This window comes from Cupressus sempervirens, chromosome 2 (genome assembly GCF_028749045.1).
Source record: "Cupressus sempervirens isolate cs-2001-9-10 chromosome 2, ASM2874904v1, whole genome shotgun sequence".
Taxonomy (NCBI): Eukaryota; Viridiplantae; Streptophyta; class Pinopsida; order Cupressales; family Cupressaceae; genus Cupressus; species Cupressus sempervirens.
In genome coordinates this window covers 631,629,811-631,651,572 of record NC_143119.1, presented here as the reverse complement: position 1 = coordinate 631,651,572, position 21,762 = coordinate 631,629,811, and the positions used below count along the sequence as shown (strand labels likewise).

The following is a 21,762-nucleotide window of genomic DNA, read 5'->3' as shown; positions in this document are numbered from 1 at the left end:
TTTAGTATGTTGATTGACATTCAGATTATTTGACCTTCCTCGAATCAATTAATTATCATAATCACGCATTATTATTTAGATATCATCATCATAGTAATTTCTGACTATATATATGTATGTATGTATACGTATATGTATACGTATACGTATATGTATATGTATGTATGTATGTATGTTGTTGCAGCTCTTCATACTTCACGAAATCATTAGCAGTAACACGTCAAATTCTATATAGTTGTATATCGTTTGTAATACTCTTGGCACCCCTATTTACTTGATAGACTATTGATAATCATCCACTAACCGTATGTCTTTGTTGACCATGCAAAAGACTAGATTATGATAATACAAATATATCCCCATAAATAATGTTTATCATTTATCCACAGTACTCTTCTCAACCAATTCAATATAATTTGTAATCATAATATAGCTGATGTCCAATCAAAAAGCCTTCTCTTATTCGTAAATTAGTCCTATCTAAATCCTTGTAACTGCAGATATTTCACTTCTCAGGCCAATGTTGGGTATTGTCGACACATAGATCAACTTCAATAAACTACATTCTCGGTAATCCTTTATCTTAGTTAATAAGATAGACGTTGACTTAGATAGTTGATGATAGGCACCGCTAACCATGAGATAATTTGTGTTTGTATTTGAGTCATGAATTTGGTTTACAATTTTTTCCTCAAAAATTATCTGGTGGGTTCTAGCATTTTTCCTAAAAAACGAAGCTTTGTATAAACGAAGCTTTGTATTTTTTGGTTTTGATTAATTTTTAACCTCAAAAATCGTGTTTGATTTTCCCGACTTTTCTCCTAAAAAATTGTGCCTTTTTCATAGTCTGTTTTGGGGCATTATGCATTCGTGGTGTTGCGGATCATGCTGGTGATTTTGATCAGTACTTCTATTTAGCTTATTGTTCGTCTGTATATGCTGAGTCTGGTTCTCATGCACATTGTTGGTATACACAGGCCTCTTCTTGCTCAGTTCGATTGGGATTGATATTGATCGCCTTTCCCCCCTTTCAGTTCTCATTGGATGCCCCGATTCATCTTCTCCCCTCTAGGCAAGAGTTGAATGAGCATGTCAAACTTGACATCTATAGACAGTACATTGCCACTACCTGGGTTAACCCTCCTGGTGGGTTATGCCCATGGATGTCCTTTTATGTGAAGCACCTTTTGGAGATGTTTGATGGTATTATTGTTCATCCTAGCTACCTTTCTCGGAGGTGGTCTCATGCCCTGTGTATCTCTTTGGGGTCTTTCAGAGTTGCTTCTCACTATCTTCAAGTTCAGACTGACCATCATATTGACAGTGGAGAGCAGATCTGCAGGCTTTGTACTTTGGGTGAGGTGGAGACTGAGACTCACTTCATTTTCCATTGCCCTATTTATTATGAGATCGGCGGGAGATTTTTATGTTTGTCCTGGGAGTACTTCTCTCTCTATGATTTTTTCAGCTACTATGATCAGCACTATCTTGCACTTTATCTTCGAGGGGCCACTATGCTCCGTGATAGCACGATCTAGTCACTGCTTTCGCCCGACACTCATCTACTTAGCTCATTACTGCCTTTTTCACACCATTATCTCCTTTGCGTGGTGTGAAAAGGCCTTCTAGCTCCCCTAGATCTACCAGGCATTCCAGATGCGTCAGATCCCAGAACGGTTATTTACACCAACGACACTCCTCTATAAGTGGCCACAAACAAAGCAGGGCCTTTACTCATAGACATGCATATCATTCTGTGACTGATTTCTTTTCGCCTAGAAAGGACTCTTAGTCTCTCTCTTGGCCTCCTCTCTAGTTCTTTGTTTGCTTTCTCTTGTTGTTGTTTGTATTTACTTTCGGACACCTTTGTGTGCTACTATTGTTGTTAGCCTCATTGATGTAATCCTCTAGTCCCATAGACCTTTTATTGTTCTTTTGTTGGACATTTATATCATTATCTTATCTTATTTGGTCAGATCTTGTGCTGATTCTGGGAGGGTTAGCGTTAGACTCATCTCAGTGGCAGGCTCTTATCTCTTGTTGCAAAGAATTCTAAAGAAGGGGACACCCTTCTCTTCTCTTTTTTAGATGGATTTTGGCTTCTTGCACAATAACATTTTGCAGATCCAGAGAGGGTCTCAACAACAACAAAATGTTTTTTAGAAATTGTGACCAAAAGACAATTGTTAGAGAATGACCATTAAGGGAGGGTATTAGAATATTATAATGTTTCTTTAATGGTTTTCTTAGTTAGTCTTTAGTTTATTAGGTAGTTTCTATTTCCATCTTTAGTTCACGATTGGTATCTTTGTAAATTTATATAAGGAGTTTGCATCTCCTTTGTTAAATATAACTACAACATTGATTTACCATAATAGTCTTTGAGGGCGGGGACCCGTTTTTTGAGCCCACACAAGGGTTTGAAAGCCACACGCGCACCTTTTTTACTCAAAATCTTGGAGATTTTTTGGGAGACTCCATCTACAAAGGGAAGCAACGCAAAAGAAAGAAAGAATTTGCTTGGTGAAAGGCCCTAGAAATTTGCTTTTGAGAGTACTTGTTCAGCCTAAAGACTTAGCGAAGGTGCCTATGTCACATATCTAAGTACTCATCATCAAAAATTGTGGGCCCTTAAGGCCAGGGTCTTAAGGATACCAACTTTTTTGCATGGATGGTGGTGAGAAGTGGAGTGAATGTGCAAATTAGTATGGGTAGCCTTCTGAAACACATGATGACCAAGAGAGCCATCCAATTTCCTCATGACTAAATCATCAAGGGAAGACAGTTGTAATGTTTATTTAATGGTCATCATAGTTAGTCTTTAGTTTATTAGGCAGTTTCTCTCTTCATCTTTAATTCACAATTGTTTCTTTTAAAAACATCGTCTTTGTAAATCTATTTTAAGAGCTTTCATCTCCTGTATTTAATACACCATTGATTTACCATAACATGGTATCAAAGCAAGTGGATGGCATTTCATAAAATATGGCAAATTTTTTAAGAAAACTTTGAGCCTCTTCTGCTCTGGATTTTTTTTTTCAAAAATTTCTTTGTTGATTTTTCAAAATAAAAATTGTTGGAGATATTTTATGAAAACTTTGTGGTTCATATTCGAACTTTTTTGCTAAAAATTACAAGCCGACTCGAGGGTTTTGATCGTGTGAGTTCTTTGTTTGAGCAAAGTCTCTAATTTTGGAAGGTTGCATGTACTTCCATGTTTGTTGCATGTGAGTTGCATGTTGCATGTACTTACATGTTCTTGCATGCATTGTTTTACCACATGCAGTCATGTGTTTTGCCACATTAAGGTTTCTCTAATGAGTTTTCATAATTTTTTCCCTTAAAAAAATTTCTAAAGGGTTTTCATAATTTTTCCCTTTAAAAAATATTTGTTGGGTTTTTGATCAACTTTCCCTCAACAATAATTTATTGAGTTTTAATAAGTTTTTCCTCAAAAAAATTCTGTTGGGTTTTAATAGTGTTTTCCTCAAAAAATATTTGTTGGATTTTACCGCTTTTCCTTTAAAAACAATGTTCTGCATTTTCTGATCCATGTCTCGGATTCTGTTTTCTGGTTTTTCCTATATTTTCTTCAAAAATTGTGACATTTTGCAGTCTACTTGGGGTGTTGTTCCAATCTGCAAAAATTTGGATGGTTTGTTGATTTTTTCTCAGAATCGTGGCAGTCGTTCTTAGTATGACTCTAGCTACAGGGAAGGACAATTATGTTATCCAACATCAAGTTGGAGTTTTGTGATGATTTCTGGTCAAAAAGTTTTGTTGATTCTGGGAGGGTTAGTGGCAGGCTCTTGTCTCCTGTTGCAAAGCACTAAAGATAGGGGCACCAGTCTCTGTTCTTGTCTACATGGATTTTGACTAGTCTTGGTCAATGAAATTCTACAGATAAAGGGACTCAACAACAGCAAAATTCATGACAAGACATGTACAGTCTTATGCAGGGCAATTCTAGACAAGGACCATTAAGGGAGGGTATTAGAATATTGTAATGTTTCTTTAATGGTATTCTTAGTTAGTCCTCAGTTTATTAAGCAGCTACTATTTTGGTCTTCATTTCATGATTGTTTCTTTTAGAAACATCGTCTTTGTCAATCTATTTAAAGGAGCCTTCATCTCCTCTGTTTAATACAACATTGATTTTCCATAACAGTTACTGTCCCTCCATCCCTCCATACATATCCATGAGGTATAAACTGAATTTCAAAAGAGAGTTCATCGTTGAGCTGGTGAATTATGCATACAATTGATTCAATTTATTTCTCAACTTCATGATTGATTTGGTATTCATATTTGTTCAACTATGCATACCCTTGAGATCCCTTGACTCTTCATCTACAGAAAAGCTAACAGATCAATCATGTTTGTCCATTAGGCAACTATCTAAAATAAGCTATAGCTATTCCTATAATCTGTGAAAAAAGATCCATCAGGACAATTCAACTCTTAAATGCCACAAAATAACTCATTCCATTATTGCTATTTAATTTGAATCGGAAACCATCTCTGATTGCTGTTGATCAGCTGCCAAAATCATTTTCTATTTTCATAACTTAAAAAAATATTTTGCCTCAATTTCTAATTTAAAAGTTGGTAGTGGACATCATTCAGGTTATGAAAAGGTGCATATTTGCTAGCAATAAATATCCTGTAGTTTCCCTGGTCAGAAGCCACCAAATGGTGCATGAAAGTTTAAAAACATCATTCATACAAATTTCCTTTTCATATGCTGAACATATGAGATTGGAAGATGGATGAGATAAAATAATTTTATCACAGATTACCATGATTACTAGATCAGAATTATTTCTTTGTAGCAACGAAAACAGCAAAATTATAAAATGCTAATAAGCATACAATGTACTTCGTGTAACTTCATCTTACATGTTCATCATTGATATAACATTGAAATACTTTCTATACAAAAGAAGCTAATAAAAAACCTTGTCTAAATCAAATGAATTATGTAAGAAACATAGAAAATAAATTTTTAATGTGGTGCATTTGAGACCTCTGCATCAGTAGTTAATGCTGTGGAATGCCATCCTCCAGCAGCTATGTCAACCTGCATTCACAAAACTCAATTTATTTGAATGCTAAATAGATATGAATAGTAGAAAGTAAATTTCTTTGAATTCTAGATTGAGCTATAAATAATCTCTAACAAAGCAAAGAAGAAACAAATTATAGTTGTCACTTTTCCTTTTGGAAAGATCACCTAAAAATAAACATATGTCAAAAGTACAAAACATGTTGCAGTTAGTTACAGTAAGTTACATATAAATCCATAAAACAGTGATGACTTTTTATGGCCACCCTACCCTTAATGTGAAAAAAGGTGGAGAGATTTGAAAAGTAATTCATTTTTTCCGCCACAAAACCAAAATGGTTGTACAGATATGTCGTATGCTATGCATGTCTACAACCTAGATAGACATTGCATCCCACCACAACTGAGACCCTTATAGTTGGGTTTCCCGCCTATGGTTTCATCTTTATGTTGCATAGTGATGCCCCTTGGAAATTTTCACATATAAGCAAAAACATTGTAGAGATGTGTCGATTACACCAGCATAATGTTGGATGTGTTGTATGCTTTGCATGTTTACAACCCTGAGGGCCCATTTGGTTGCAAGCATAGGAATGGAGAATAGGGATGCAATATTAGGAACAGAAATGGCTATTCCAATAACAGCTATTTTTTGGAATGGGTATAAGCACATTTTAAAGGTAAAATGGGAATATGTATTCCTATTCCCTATTCCATTTGACGAACCAAACAGAGAATAGAAAACGTATTCCGAAATTTCTATTCCTATTCCAGCAACCAAACGGGCCCTAATAGACATTAAACCCCAACAAAAATGGATCTCTTATAGGTTCTTTTTTAGCCTGTGATTTCATATCTATGTTCAATAGGGACATGCCTAGGATCTTCCATTTATCCCCAGACAATGCACCCAGGGATGGGTAGGCCATCCATAATGTGATTTCTAGTTGGGAAATCATTTTAATACACCTAACCATCTAACCATAGCCACTACAATCATGGCTATTGTAAATCTTTTGATGTTTTTGGGATTCAACTTCATCTGTACAACTAATTTCTCATCAAAGAAAATATAGTATGCTCCACTATCTACTAGGGTGATAACCTTTTGTCCTTTGAGGGTACTTTTACTTCTCAACGAACAGTGCTTCAAAGCTTGAGAGATGGTGGCCAAAGTCCCATGCTCTTCATCATCATACCCTATCTTCTTGCTAGGATTTTCTTTTGTTTCAACATTTGATGTTACTTCTATGTGATGCATTTGATTTCCTTCACATATGTGACTATGTTCCCATGGCTCCTTGCACTTAAGCACAAATTCCTCCTTTCTAGATAATCCCACCATTTTCAGCCCTCTTCTTTTTGAACATAAATGTTCATGTTCATTTCTCCTTACAATGGAAGCATGTTTTTCCTTGAAAATTCTTACTTATGTCTATCATCCTTAAGAGGAATTTGGAGTGTGCTTTTTATACAAAAGCTTTGGGTTTTACTTTCAATGGATTAGTCTCAAATTTCATTGCCTTTTAAATAGCTTCTTCTAGGTTTGTTGGGCTCAAGGCACTCAAAGTGCTTCTAATCGATTCCTTGAATCCCTCCATGAATAGATAACTAAGTCTCAGTTGAGAAGTTTCTAATACCATGATGTCTATCTTTTGTAATTCAGTGGCAAATAGTTTCATCGTTCCTTGCTACTTTAGTTAATTCTTTGAAGTGTCATTATGGATGCCTTAAATCAAATCTTTTGATGAGTTTTTGCATAAATTTGTCATAAGTGGTTACACATTAATGACCTTAGGTAGTAAGGCCATGGTGCTACCACTCGTGGGTTATTCCTGTCAAAGGAGCACAACAAATTTAATGGCATATTCCTCTATCATGGGCTTAGTGAAAGATAAGTGCCCAACCCTTAGACACATGAACATGTGATTTTTCCCGATCCGTTAAAGCTAGGAAGGGTAATCTTACTCACCCTTTCCTATAGTTCCTTATTGGGTTGTCCCTTTCTTTTCTTATTAAGGGAAGCTTTTATTTTGGCATCAGGGTTGTCCCTAAAAGAAACATTTATCTGAAATTTGGACTCAAGTCCAAAGCATCCTTCTACAATCTCATCTATGTTATCCATAGGTGATGTTAAAGTTAAAGGTTTGACATTTAATGTAACTTGTAATAGCACTTCAGAGTTTTCTATGTGTTTCAAGTTACCTTCTCAATGCATATGTATATTGTATTAAGAGGCATGTCTCTTTAATTCTCATTAGTTATCAATAACATTTGCTTATTATCATGATTTAGAGTGTGATAATAACTTATATAATATATATCTTCAGTGAGTTTCATCCAACTAAAACTACATTAACACTCCCTCTTAGTTTAGAAGGATAAACACTTGGATGAATATTACACCGTTGGTAATATTAGAAATGGCACATTTTTAAGGATATCTTTGATCAGAAGATCGCCACCATTTTGATATCATGAGTATTGGCCTCCAGAATATCAACATATGATATTCACCAAATACTCTAAGTAATGGCCTGCTGAATATCAACACATGATATTCACCAAGTACTCAATAAGGTAATGGCCTGTAGAATATCAACACATAATATTCACCAAATACCTTCAAACAACTCATAGACCATCAAGTAAATGACATCTAACACTTAGTTGTTGATTTACAAGATATAATTTATCATGATATGTTTCAACATTTACATAAAATGTATATCACGATTTAGGTCACCATCCAATAACTTCTACAAATACAAGTGATAATCATTAGGAAGTCGTCACTTCCTCATGATGTACACAGGGGGCAGGTCCATACACACATGAAATCAAAAGTTTACATGAAGTCACCACAGATACTATCATGTGGTGTTGTCATGACATCCACCATAAACCATATCAGAGAATAAGGTTTTCAGCTCAAACTTATCTCTCATAGACAAGAATATATTAGGAGGGATTGCACTTAAAACTTCTTCATGAAGAAACACTTACCTTTTGACCTCTTTGTCAACATTACTTCCAATAAAGTGTCAAAACTCCCTCTAAATTTGATATTAGATTTTTAGCTCCCCGTTCAAATAGTGTCAAACTCCCTCTAAATCCGATATCAACTTTGAGCTCCTCCTTCAATGCCAGACTACCTCTTATTACTTGGTGCTATTAATGTTTTGGGGCACTACTTATTTCTCCCCTTACACTCCTTTATATATTATATCCAATATTCTTCCTCTACCTTTGGTGATTATCCTCTTCTTATTCACCTATTTATCAGCTTCCCACTTTATCATCCAATGGGAATGGCAAGGTTATATTCTTCCTAATAATTTCCGTCTTATGTATGTAAATTACCTTTATGATTAGCATCATGTTTTGTCTCTACAAAATGTGGTCGTCAAACAAGAATATGCCTTGATGTCGTTTGTAATCCTCTCTATTTTATAGTGCTCTTCCTCTTCTGTGGATATTTCTCTTTCACGTAAGACTTCCCTTTGTCCAATGTCAAGGAGGACTATTGCTTCATACCAGTCATAACTTATGTGTTGATATGTACCGTACAGATGATTGTGGTCCTAACTTACCCAATCCTTGATTCGCCACTAACACGTTTCACCCGCTGATCGAGTGTGTCACAATCTATACCGGTGTTTTACCCTATCCATATCAAAGTATTCATGTTCGACTAAGCAATGGTCAATCCACGATCAGGGCAACCATTTATTTCTTTCTATATGCGGCATGCGATTATATTTTGTCATAACCTTTCCCTATTAATCATCCAACATTACACAGATTTTTGTCAAACCTGTCGATGATTGGTACGCAGTGTTTCTTGTATTCTCCAAAGTGGCGATAATGCTTTTAATGCCATCCGTGATTTGATCTTCCCTTCACCTTGCATTGCTCTTTAATTCACCTGTGCACATTGTGTGTACAGATTGGTGTGGTCTAGTGAAATAAAAGTTGGCTTTATAAAATCTGAGTGTGAGATCAAAAACGAAAATGAGTGAAGTTTGAATGTAGATGCAAATAATATGGCTCGAATCAAGAATCCCATCCATACACGACATGACTAATAGACCACGTTGAAATTTCGCATAGAAGAGTCTTTCACTAGCCACTCATGATTTGCAAAGATTTATGGGATACGATAATAGCGATCACTCATAAGATGCTCCCTTTTGATTTTTTATTGCTACCAACATGAATGATCATTATTTCCTCTCTGCTCTTTGCCCGTCTGATATATATTATCCTATGTGTTGATCATATACTCTGTTTCCTCAGATATTTACTAAAATCTCTTATTCCAAGAGTTCATAGCTACTCTGATACCACATTTTAGTTGGAGGTTTGTCATTTGTTGTAACTTGTAATAGCGCTTTTTTTTTGTGTGTCTCAAGTTATATTCTCAATGCATATGTATATTGTATCAAGAGGCATGTCTCTATAGCGACATGTCTCTTTAATTCTCATTAGTTATCCAGCCTTAGGCCAACAAGACCTCCCTTCCTATGTAGGGAGGAACACATGGAAGAAGAAGCAAACATCTCACCTGTTAATGTTAGTGTAGTTTCAGTCGGATAAAACTCACTGAATATATATACACACTTTGTATATTTATGAGATATATACTTAACTCATTTAATATATAGTATATACATATATATTGTTATATAAGTTATTATCACACTCTTAACCATGATAATAAGCAAATGTTATTGATAACTAATGAGAATTAAAGAGACATGTCTCTACAGAGACGTGCCTCTTAATACAATATACATATGCATTGAGAATGTAACTTGAGACACAAAAAAACAATAAGTGTTATTACAAATTACAACAAATGACAAACCTCCAAATTTAACGTGGTATCAGAGTAGCTACGAACTCTTGGAATAAGAGATTTTAGTAATTAACAAGTGAGATGTTTGCTTCTTCTTCCATATGTTCCTCCCTACATAGGAAGGAAGGTCTTGTTGGCCTAAGGTTGGATACCCTTAGGGAGGTATTATTATTATTCTTGTAGTGGTTGCATTTAGTATCCTTTCCATGAGAATTATTGCTACTAATATTTTGAATGACTTTAAGAAGTTGGTTGATTCTTCTATTCCTCTTATGTTGTTCCATGAGAGCTTGAGTGGTTTAAGCAGTTTGTTCCATCAAGGCTTTCAGCTCATTGCTCATTTGTTCGCTCATGGTATTTCTTGGTGTAAAATGGCTAGTGGATACAAGCTTTTTTCCTCTCTTTCTAAAGCCCTTTGAGCTCTTTGGCTATTTTCCATTGACAACCTTCCACAAGATGGCAGGAAAGATTCTCTATAACCAATTGTGGTGTCCCCTTCTAGAACTTTCCCTAGAATGTGCCCTAATATCACAATTGCAACAAATTAGGGTTAGGATTACATATTACCAAATGAATATTTCCTTGAATAATGTGATCGTGGATTTGAATCTTGCAATCATACCATAAGCAACATACACACACACACAAATATATAACGTTAGGGTTAGATCATATCACATCATAAACTCATACTATCAATATTATAAGAACAAGGAAATCACATATTCATCAAAAAATGGCAAACGCAATTTATATATATATATCAATCACACAAGGTATGAAACAAGGAGGCATGGTAAAGTGTCCTTAATAGTCATCTCTCCCTTTCATGCAGTTCTTCTCCATTCTTACATGATTAGAGATCTTGGGGTTCACTAATAGTCTCTCACTAAAGGGGGTTGGAAGGAAAATTACAATAGACTGCCCTTCGCCATTCTCTCCCTTTCCCAATGCAATATTGTGCCTTACCTACTTGTCAATGTAAATGTAACTTCTCTTACTATTTATTTCTATATTACTACTCAAAGTTGGAATATTAATAGATGACAATCTAGTCTAATTATGTGTCCAATATTCCATATTTTTAATGCTTGATGAAGCATTATGTTTGTTTCTTTGTTGAACATAGTATCACAGTCGGAAGTTTGCTCAGGTGCTTCTCTTTAAATTCCTTTACTACTTGATTGTTGTTGCTGCTCATTTTTTGGACTTTTATGATGTTTGATGATATTGCCTAGGAGTTAATTAAGATATTGTATTTCCCTTCTTGGACAAGAGGAATGTGTTTCTTTATGTGATAGTGTCTTTTTATCCCTTAACTAATTGCTTCTAAAAATTGTTTTTTGTAGGCAGTGATTATTGTTATGATGGGATGGCTCTTTAATAAGACAACCACTAAAAGGGTTCTTCCTCAAAATAGATCACTACTCTATCATATCACACGACCCATATTAATCCACGAGGAAAGCTTCCCTACTTCTGCTGAAATTGTGAAGACCATTTTCTATCATATCAATTATCTATTTGATCGACTATTATGGAGACATGCCATCCAAACCTATTCCAGTACCAAGATCTGTTACTATGCAAAAATAAATAAACAATCCCCTAGTAAAATAAAACAGACATTTTTGTTTAAAAAATAAAACAGACATTAACAAGTTTAGAAATTTTTGTGAATGGTTTTAAAACATGCTTAAACATGCAAACGTAACATTTAGAAATGAAACAAAATCTAAACATGTAAATATAACATTTAAGAATGAAAGAACATTCTAGTTGAATTTTAACTAAAAAGGCTGACTTGGAACTCAAAAAGATACAAAATTTAGCTCCTTGGATCATCTTCAAACTCATTTAATTGCTCAAACAACGTTTGCAAATGTAGTGTGCAAAATTTCTATGTTAATGGGTTTAGAAGGCAAAGCTTCCATTCTTGGTGCATCCATTGTCTACCACATCTAGCAACCCTACACCACAAAGTCAAAATTACATTTCTCCAAGCTCCTGGTGAGTTTCTCCTGGTCTCCAAGATTTTTTAAATTTATGCTCTAACAAATTAAGAAGAAAGGCAAGAGAAGTCAAGGGAGCAAAAGGTGTTGTTTATTAGAATATTTTTAGTATGTTGGTTCTTTCTATACTTCTAGAACCTTAGTCAATGGTCATTTAAGCTTTATTTTTTAGCTATCTTAATTTGGTCTAATTTTAGATGTTGTCTTTATTTAGACAACTTTGTTTTTTAATTTATGTTTTTTATAACATTTGTAAACTCTATTTATTTTAGTGATTTGTTAATACAATTAATTTTGTATTTTAAAGTTTCATGGTACTAGAGCGAGAGTCGGCCTAGGAAGAACTCCCTTATGGGAAGGTTTTAATAAGAAAATCCTTAAAATTTATTTGTTGGGTTTTAATAATTTTTCTCTCAAAAATTGTGTGTTTTGTACTCTGTGATATAGGTTTGTTTGGTTATGATCAATTTTTCACCTCAAAAATTGTGTTTGGTTTTGGTCTATTTTTCTCCTCAAAAATAGTTTGAAGCTTTTGTAATTCCCAAAGTTCACGTAGGACTTTTCTCTCAGAATTCCTATTTTTAGGTTTTTATCATTCTTTCCAAAATATGACGCTTTGTTAATTTCAAATCTATAACCTTGCAATCTGTTTTGGGGCATCTTACTTATCTGCAATAGTTTGGAGGGTTTGCCAATTTTTCCTCAAAATTGCAGCAATTGTTCTCAATGCGTGTCTTTGTCTACAGAAAAGGACAATTATGTTATCCAGCATCAAGTTGGACATTTTGTGATGATTCCTAATCGGAGGTTTTGCAAATTCTAGGAGGGCTAGTAGCAGGCTCTTGTCTCTTGTTGCACACCATAATAAAGAAGGGCACAACCTTCTCAATTTTTTTCTAGCCTGCAATTGGTCACTGTCATTCTGCAGATCCAAGGAGGGTCTTAACAGCAGCAAGATGTTCTGAACACTTTATGACCACAAGACATATACAGACTTTTGTAGAGTAGTTGATAGAATAACCACTAAGGGAGGCTATTAGAATATTTTAGTATCCTAGGTTCTTGATAAATTAAGCCCATTATTCTAGAAGCTTAGTTAATGGTCATTTAGGATTTATCTTAGTTATCTTAATTTTGTCTATTTTTAGATGATTTCTTTATTTAGACAACTTTTCTTTTCTATTAATGCTTTTCATAGCATTTGTAAACTCTATTTATTTCAGTGATTTGTTAATACAATTCATTCCATTTTTTAAAGTTTCAATGTTACCCATAGCAACTTTAAATGCTATGTGTGACAATCCTTAATTGTGCAATCTACATTAAGATCTTAACCAACAAAAGATTTCGACAAATTTGGATCATCAAGGTTGATGAAGGCAGGTCAATTAAGGCATTATCAGTGTTCCAAAATCAATCCAAAAACAAAATCATTTTGGTATTAAGCAGGCAATGCTGCAAGCTTGTGTCCCGCAAATAAATTTGTGTTGTGCATGCATTGCCTTGACACATTTAAGCAGCAAAATAAGCATGCACTAGCACCATGCCACAACAACAGCAACTCAATGAGCTACTACAGCAATATTAAGATGTCAATGAAAAACCCAAAAGGTGTTCCAGCACACTAAACAGTGAAATATTAAATTTACTTAGTTCCAGGAGATCCCTACTTCCAATACTTCACTGTACTATAGATCCATTTGGTAAAATTACTAGTTTTGGTGTCAGATACTAGAGGTCATCAGTCAAGGAAAGATTACCTTAAGCTCTATCATATATAGTAGAACATATATTTCAAATAAAAACAATAATAATAATGTGCAGAATAAAAGAGATCACACAGCTCAAGGTTTTTTTGGGCCACAGTGCCCTAATATCCAATGTACTCAAAAATAGTTCACATGATAGTGACAAATACATTCGCAGGGGAAAATCTGCATTTTGCACAAGAAGAAAACAATATGATGTCTCCTTATTTCTTATTCATTTGAAAACAAACAATTATATGGAAAAAAAATTCTTTGAAAGCAAAATTGTTATCAAATTTGAAACGCTCATCTAGATTTGGTAAAGAAGTAAATAAGTATAGTTCATCAGGGATGTGTCAAGATATTTGTCTAAGTTTGTTTCATTCTAGGATCATAAGTAAAGGTTGATCTAGCTTCCATATGTATGAGATAGCAAAACAATTAATCTGGCCAAGCAAACAGGTCAGCATGTCCATGGAAAAATGTATGTCAAACTACTGATTCTATCATAGAATTGATGATAGAGATATTTTCTGAGCTAGTTCTGTCATAATATCAGAACAAGACCACAATTATGAGTCCTACTTCATTTATATGTAGCATTTATGGTTTGATCATAAAGGTTTTTATCTCTCTAAATTAGCATAAGCTACTGATTGAGGTCCAAGCTTCACCAGTTCCAAATCAGAAACCTTGCATAAAACATCATATGCTTTGATTAAATATAACTCGGATTCAACAGATTTATATCATTTGAAAAAGAAAAATTATAAAAGGGTTCTTCATGTGGTGCTAACCACTATATGATCAAGTCCTTGAACAGGAACAGGTTGTGATCTTGGCTGAGTATTTCCTGTCCCTAGTTGTCCGTATTCATTGTTTCCCCAAGCCCACACCTTCCCTTCCTCTACAAGTGCCAAATTATGAAAAGCGCCAACTGCAATCAGCTGAACATTCTCCAAACCTTGTACCCGCACAGGAGTGGAAATCTGTTTTCTGGTGAGACCAAAGTTTAAATGTAAATTTGGATCCTACTTTACTCACTTCAAATTAAAAAAGCATTGGCATATCAAGTATTCAAGCTATAAGATACGCACATTAAAAACTGAGCATGAAATAAAAGTCTCACTAAGCTATAGCTAAAATACACCCATTAAAATCGAACAGGAATGAAAGATTTGGTGAAAAACTTACATGTCACCAGGAGGCCATGGTTGACCCCACGTCCAGACATGTCCATTATGTGTAAGCACTACAGAGTGTGTACCTCCAGCAGCCACCTGTAGATAACTCGCATAAGAAGAGTATGGATATAGCCAAAGTAAAGACACAAACAAGAAGTGAAGAATGAGAATCCCCTCTGCTTCATTCTTTCTTGTTCATATTTCTATTTAAATAGCCAAAAAATTTGGACATCTTATAAATTGTTGGATTTCCATACAAGAATGTGTTTGAGTAAAAACTGCATAGATATAACCTAATATAATTAGAAGACGTAGAGCATTTAGAAACAGCGCTCTCCACTACACTTGATTTAAAGGCTCCTAGTTTATACAACAGCTCAACTTTAGAGGTAAAATTCAAAAATATTAAGATCATGATTTTGTATGTGACTGAAAATCTAAAATCTTTACATATAACTAGTTTAATGGAACATTTCAACTGCAACTTACGATTATGTTCTATATAATATCTGGTAAACACATTGTCCATACCACCAATAATGAGAAGTTCACCCCAATAGAAGTAAGTGTTAGCATTCTTCATTATACGTACAATATGGCTCTTAACTACTCACTCCTTAAGGCACTTGTATATTAACATATTGAGGAAGCACCTCAACCATTTTGCATCTTGTACCACATGCTTGTGTTAGAAAGTAAAGTGTACTGATATAACTGAGAGGCGGGGAGGTGAATTAGTTATGCACTTTAAACAACTTTCTGCCCAACTATGGATATTACTTATGAATCTTAAACTTGCATAAATCAATAATCTGAAAAGAAAAATCATGCACAACATAAACTCATAACACTAACTTTGGTAACTAGGGAAACCCTCGCCAAGGGAAAACCCCAGTGGAGATGATACCCACAAAATGATCTACTAATCAAAAATATCTTGTGAAAGATATTGACCCCATTAGGAGTCTACTACGTCCGTATAGTGTATCAGTCCTTATGAGAGGACTAGGCCTTGTTAGAAGCCTCAACTGATGCAGGAGCATCTTGCATCCGAAATAAAGGGGGCATGTTGAAAGAAGGGGGGGAAAAGAAAAAAAAACATTGTGGACGAGAGAGAAAGTGACGAAAATAGAAGGAAAAATAATAAAAGAATAAAATAAGGGAAAAAGAAGAAAAGAAAAAAAAGGAATTTCTATTTTTGAGGTGCCTAGGTGGTGTATATAGAAAAATAAAATAAAAATAGTTGTCATTCCCTTTCATCGAGGTGTGTAGGTGGAATTCTAGAAGGTTGTGGATATTGTGTAGGTGGAATTCTAGAAGGTTGTGGATAAATCATGCATTTAATATTTGTTAGGTGGTAAGTGCCTATTTAAGCAAGGCATATCAGCATTTCTAATCAAGCTCGGGAAGTAGAAGTCTTCAAGAACAAGCTCTTTTGTTGTAAGCTCTTCTAGTTGGAAGCTCTTAGTGTGGAAGCTCTCTTATATTGTAAGAATTTGGAGTTCTTCCATTTGGAGAATATTGTAATGAGTTTCAAGTATTAATGGATGCCTTATGAAGAATTTTGTCATCTCTCTGTCTCCATATTGTTGTGATCTTGGTTGTGAGTTGGTAAGGGTGGTGTGGCCCTCCATCATCAACCCTGTTAGGAGTTGTGATTACAATACAAAATACAAGCTGAGCCCACTACCCAAACATGCATATACAACTTTACAAGTTATATGAATAGATACAAAACCTTGACTGTGCTGATATCTTCAATATCTGATTTGTCCTTGTAGTTCCACTTCACAAAACATCGTACAAATGATGTGCTCTTCTAATATCATCAATTTCGCATCTATATAGTACATACAAAGTTTGCATATATCAATCATACCATAAAGATACAATTGCCTACTTTGCTAAACAAAAAGATCTTCCTTGATACCATAATCTTTGAACTGTCGGCCTTATCCTTTTCCACACGCTATCAATCCTTATATTAAATTTTTCCATGTAAGAGTTAACCTTTAGTATTTCGGCCTAACATTGCCAACCAATTATTTTGACAAGTCAAAATAATTCCTTAACCAAAAACTTGATATTCTAACTATTACCCTATTCTACGATGTTATACCTAATACTGAAAAACTTCTCAAAACTCATGCAAATTATATCATAAACTTTAGCGGCCTTGCACACATCATCTATGATATTCATACTACCTTTTGTTAAGCTTGCATAACATGATATGTCTTCTATGAAGCTCCCCAAACAAAATTGTACAATTGTTCCTTGTTTACCAATATTATACTTAGACAATTTTCTAGTATTCTTTCTCCAAACTTATCCCTGACTTATGCTACTTCAAAATATGTGTTATGTTCTCATAAATTACAACCCTAACAACTACCCTTAGCCAAATTACCAACAATATCCCCCTTTGGCATTGATGGCAACATAAAGGAAAATTTGGCGAAGTATAACAAAAACAGTGAAGCTCTTCAAAATTGCAAAATTGTGGCCACATCAAAATTTCAAAACTTGTGGACCATTATCATAATCATACACATGTATTGTCCTCCCCCTCTACTCTCTCTCTCTCTCTCTCTATATATATATATATATATAAAATGAAGTTCTTCAAAATTGCAAAATTGTGGCCATGTCAAAATTTCAAAACTTGTGGATCATTAGCATAATCATACACATGTATTGTGCTCCCCCTCTGATCTCTCTCTCTCTCTCTCTCTCTCTCTCTCTCTCTCTATATATATATATGTGTGTCAAAATTTCAAAACTTGTGGATCATTATCATAATCATACACATGTATTGTGCCCCTCCTTTGATCATACTCTATATATATATATATAGTTGCTCCCCCTTACAATATGTATAATAAACATTACATACCTTCAATTTTCTGTTTACTTCTCCCCGAAATACAAAATTTTTCCTGTTTACTTCTTCCCCTTTGACATCAATGACAAAGGTGAGACAAAATGTATTTAAATGTCAAGATTTTATCCTTCAACTACTTCTTTGGTGTGAATTTGCCCAAAAGTGCAATGCAGCAAGCAAAATTGGTCTTCATATTTGCAAAGTTTGTATCCCAAGTGGATTTTACTGATTCTGCAACATTAACTACTGCACACAAGCCATAAGCTACTATCTCAGCTGCATTGAGCTAAATGTAGGCAAATCTCTCATAAGATGTCTTGGCCTCCAAAAGTGTATCCAATTGTCTTTGCAATAGATCCATCTTAGGTGCTAGGTGGTCTCTTAACAGACTGAATCTCTTCAAAGTTCTTTCTTTATCATGCTCTGAAATTCTTAATTCATCATCTCCTTACTAATTCTCTGATCTATCTCAATGATTTTCACATTATTGTTCTTCCTCTCTTCAAACATCTTCTAAATTTCATCTCCATTCTCCTTGATTGCCTTAGTAATGGCAAGGATGCGTTTGTGTGCCTTCGCACATTCAACACATGATTCTTTACCCTCTGATATGCATTTCCTCATATCCTTGATGCAAACATCAAGTAATGTTAAATCACTTCTAATATAGTCACATACTTGTTTGAACAGTTTAGCATCATGCTCCGTTTGAGCTTTTATCTTGGTGGTCTCATCAAGAGTTGAAAAATGACTATCAAACTCTTCTATAACTTTTTCTACCTTCTTTTCTATATCCTGCTCTGTGATCTAAATAGGGAATGGTAATGCACCTTGTAGCTTTTCCACTGCTAATTCCAAAGCTTTTTGTGTGCTCACTTAATTTACCTGACTTTCCTGCTACCTTTGTAATTACAAAAGCTGATAACTGAATATAATTTTGCAAATCCATGTCTCCCTAAATCAAGTGTGTGACATCACCTGTCTTATTGGCAACAAAAGCTTCAAATGGAGATTTAGATATGCTTGCACTATCTTTGCCAATTTCCACTGCTTTGGTAGGAGTTTGCAGAATTTCAAGTTGTGTTTCTTTGCTTGCCTCCTCTGCTCTCTTCTCTCCCTCGGGCCTCTGATCTGATGCTTTTTCTTTTCTTATCCTATGTATGTTGCTCTGTTTTGTCTTCTGTTCTTGTACTACCTCTGTGACCTTTTGCTCATTTTCTTCCTTCTGATCTGTCTTATCTGGTTCTACGCTCTCAAACTTGCGTAATAAAGTGAATAAAATCACTTGTGGCCATGTTAGCAAGGGAAGACTAGGTGTTTCCTCACCTTGCAGAACGATCTGATCCTGGTGACCGTCTTTGTCTTGCTCATCATTGTTGTAGTCTTGAATATTATCTGTTACCAAATTACCATCATCATATGTTGTTTGGTCTTTGAATGGATCATCAGTTGCATCAATTGTGACTGGTACTCCAGCAATGTACACATCAGGTTGTGTAACAATGCTCACAAATTGTTGTGTAATTGTATCCTCATTTGTCATAATAGTAGGTGCTTTAGTTTGTGTTACTTATGCTTCAATCTTCAAAACATCAAGCTCACTTCGTACTTTATGTACTGCTTCTTTTGATTCTACTCTAATTTCCTCATACTATCCTGCCATAATTCTGATTGCTCTCATCTTTCTCCTCAAAAGTGGCTCTAACCTTTTTAGGATATTCTACATCTGCTCATCATTTTCAACTGCACATAATTTATGCATTGTGACTTCTCTTAGTTTCTTATCTTCCTCCACTGTTCTTAGCATTGAAATATTCAATTTGTTATTAAGTTCTTCTAGTATAGTTCCATGCAAATTGATAAGATATTGTTTGAAGTTCAACATGTACTTAATAACTGCTATTTCAAGTTGCCTTTTTTGGTCTGGATCATAGTTGTCATAATACTTGTTTAATTGGTCAAGGTTTCCATCAACCATGATCATGTTATTCATCCTACCTCACTTGGGTTTCCATCCCTTCCCTCGTCTTTCCAGAGCTTGTTTCAGGTTGGTCTTATAGTTTAGCAATTTGCCCTCTCATCTTGGACTTCTCTGCTGCATCCTTTGCCTCTACTTGATCCTTCTTAGTTTTCTTTATGATTTCAATTTTAGGTCTCTTAGGTCTGGACCCTTGTGCCATTTCTTTAACTCTTTTAGTCTTCTTTGGTGATTTGTCCATCTTTTCTTACTTAGTCTTTGTCATCACTGTTGACTTGCTAGCTGACATAGATGCTGAAGTTCTAGTAGTTCTTGTTGATACTGATGGTGGAGTGATGATTGATCTTCTAGTAGATGCTTGTGGTGTGGTTTGCACATGAGTAATCTTTATCTCTTCTTCTGATGGTGTTTGTTATGTTGTTACTATAGTGGTTGTTGTTGTTGGTGTACTTGTTGCCTCAATTGCAAGTGGCTTGACCAAAAGTATATTGGATTGTCCACTGATTTTCATCTCTGCTACTGTTTGCTTAGCTTCATCCCATTCTTGCTTAGTTGTTCCAGAATCCTTAACCATTTGTCCAAATTTCTTGTCAACTTTCTTCTTGACTGCTCCACTGTATAACTGATCTTTGACTTCACTATACTTCTCATAAGTACCCCATCTAGGGCACTCTTCATCCCTCTTTGAAGTTAGAATTGTCTTTGTATAGTCTTCTAACATCTGTTCAGTTACCTCATAACCCATAGGTTCAATGTAAAGTTCACTAGGCTCTATAGCCTCCATGCATGTATAATCTGTTTCTACCATAAAACAATCTTATCTTTGTATTTCTCCACAATTTGATCTTTAACTTGCTAGCTGACATAGATGCTGAAGTTCTAGTAGTTATTGTTGATACTGATAGTGGAGTGATGATTGATCTAGTAGATGCTTGTGGTGTGGTTTGCACATGAGTAATCTTTATCTCTTCTTCTGATGGTGTTTGTTATCTTGTTACTATGGTGGTTGTTGTTGTTGGTGTACTTGTTGCCTCGATTGCAAGTGGCTTGACCAAAAGTATATTGGATTGTCCACTGACTTTCATCTCTGCTACTGTTTGCTTAGCTTCATTCTTTCTTGCTTAGTTGTTCCAGAATACTTAACCATTTGTTCAATTTTCTCGTCAACTTTTTTCTTTACTGCTGCATTGTATAACTGATCTTTGACTTCACTATACTTCTCACATAGAATTTGCCAGGGTTCGACGGTTATGTATTCAACAATGCTGCCCCACAGGCCCGGTTTGCTGCCCTTAGAATAGTAGGGCACCGTGCTTCCTCAGTACTAAGTCTTGGTGCCAGCACCCCCCCCGATTGGAACATAAGTACCCCATCTAGGGCACTCTTCATCCCTCTTTGAATTTAGAATTGCCTTTGTATAGTCTTCTAACATCTGTTCAGTTACCTCATAACCCATAGGTTCAATGTAAAGTTCTCTAGGCTCTATAGTCTCCATGCATGTATAATCTGTTTCTACCATAAAACAATTTTATCTTTGTATTTCTCCACAATTGATTCAGTTATTATGAACCTTTTCTTCATCTCACTCTTAAAAGACTTTATCATCCTTGTTATATCTTATGTTATTCTATTAGTTGGCTGCTTCCTATTATACTAAGTTACCAAGTCCATGGTGCATCTTCCACTATTCCACTCATAACTGGGTGTTCCAGGAAATTTGTTTATCACATGGAAGAATAAATAGATTAACAAAGACTCAATCCTAAAAGGTTTGTATTTATCCTTCTTAATCCTCTTTATGTTGTCAACCAATTGTTGTTTCGAGATCTCAAACATGTTCACTTTCTCTCTATCTACAATCATGTTATAAGCAGCATGGATAAATCCAGCTGACACTGAATTATGTCTTGGGCTGTAGTTCATATTGTAACCTACAATTTTGCTTATCAACCTCACATCTATTTGTTTGATCTGATCTAGTCTCATACCTTCTCCATCCCAACTTGATCCAATATTTGTTTCAACTGGCT

At 35.0% G+C, this 21,762-nt stretch overlaps 1 protein-coding gene across 2 annotated transcripts in view; it reads right to left on the bottom strand.

Annotated features, from left to right (window-relative positions):
* LOC149574952 (ultraviolet-B receptor UVR8-like) overlaps positions 1-21,762 on the bottom strand; it is a 119,470-nt gene that overhangs the window by 33,822 nt on the left and 63,886 nt on the right. For both annotated transcript variants that reach the window (XM_089814798.1, XM_089814797.1), the window contains exons 6-8: positions 14,881-14,966; positions 14,484-14,682; positions 5,027-5,080 (exon numbers count right to left, since the gene is read on the bottom strand). In XM_089814798.1, the coding sequence (XP_089670924.1) occupies positions 5,027-5,080; positions 14,484-14,682; positions 14,881-14,966 (339 nt within the window). The remainder of the gene's footprint in view (positions 1-5,026; positions 5,081-14,483; positions 14,683-14,880; positions 14,967-21,762) is intronic.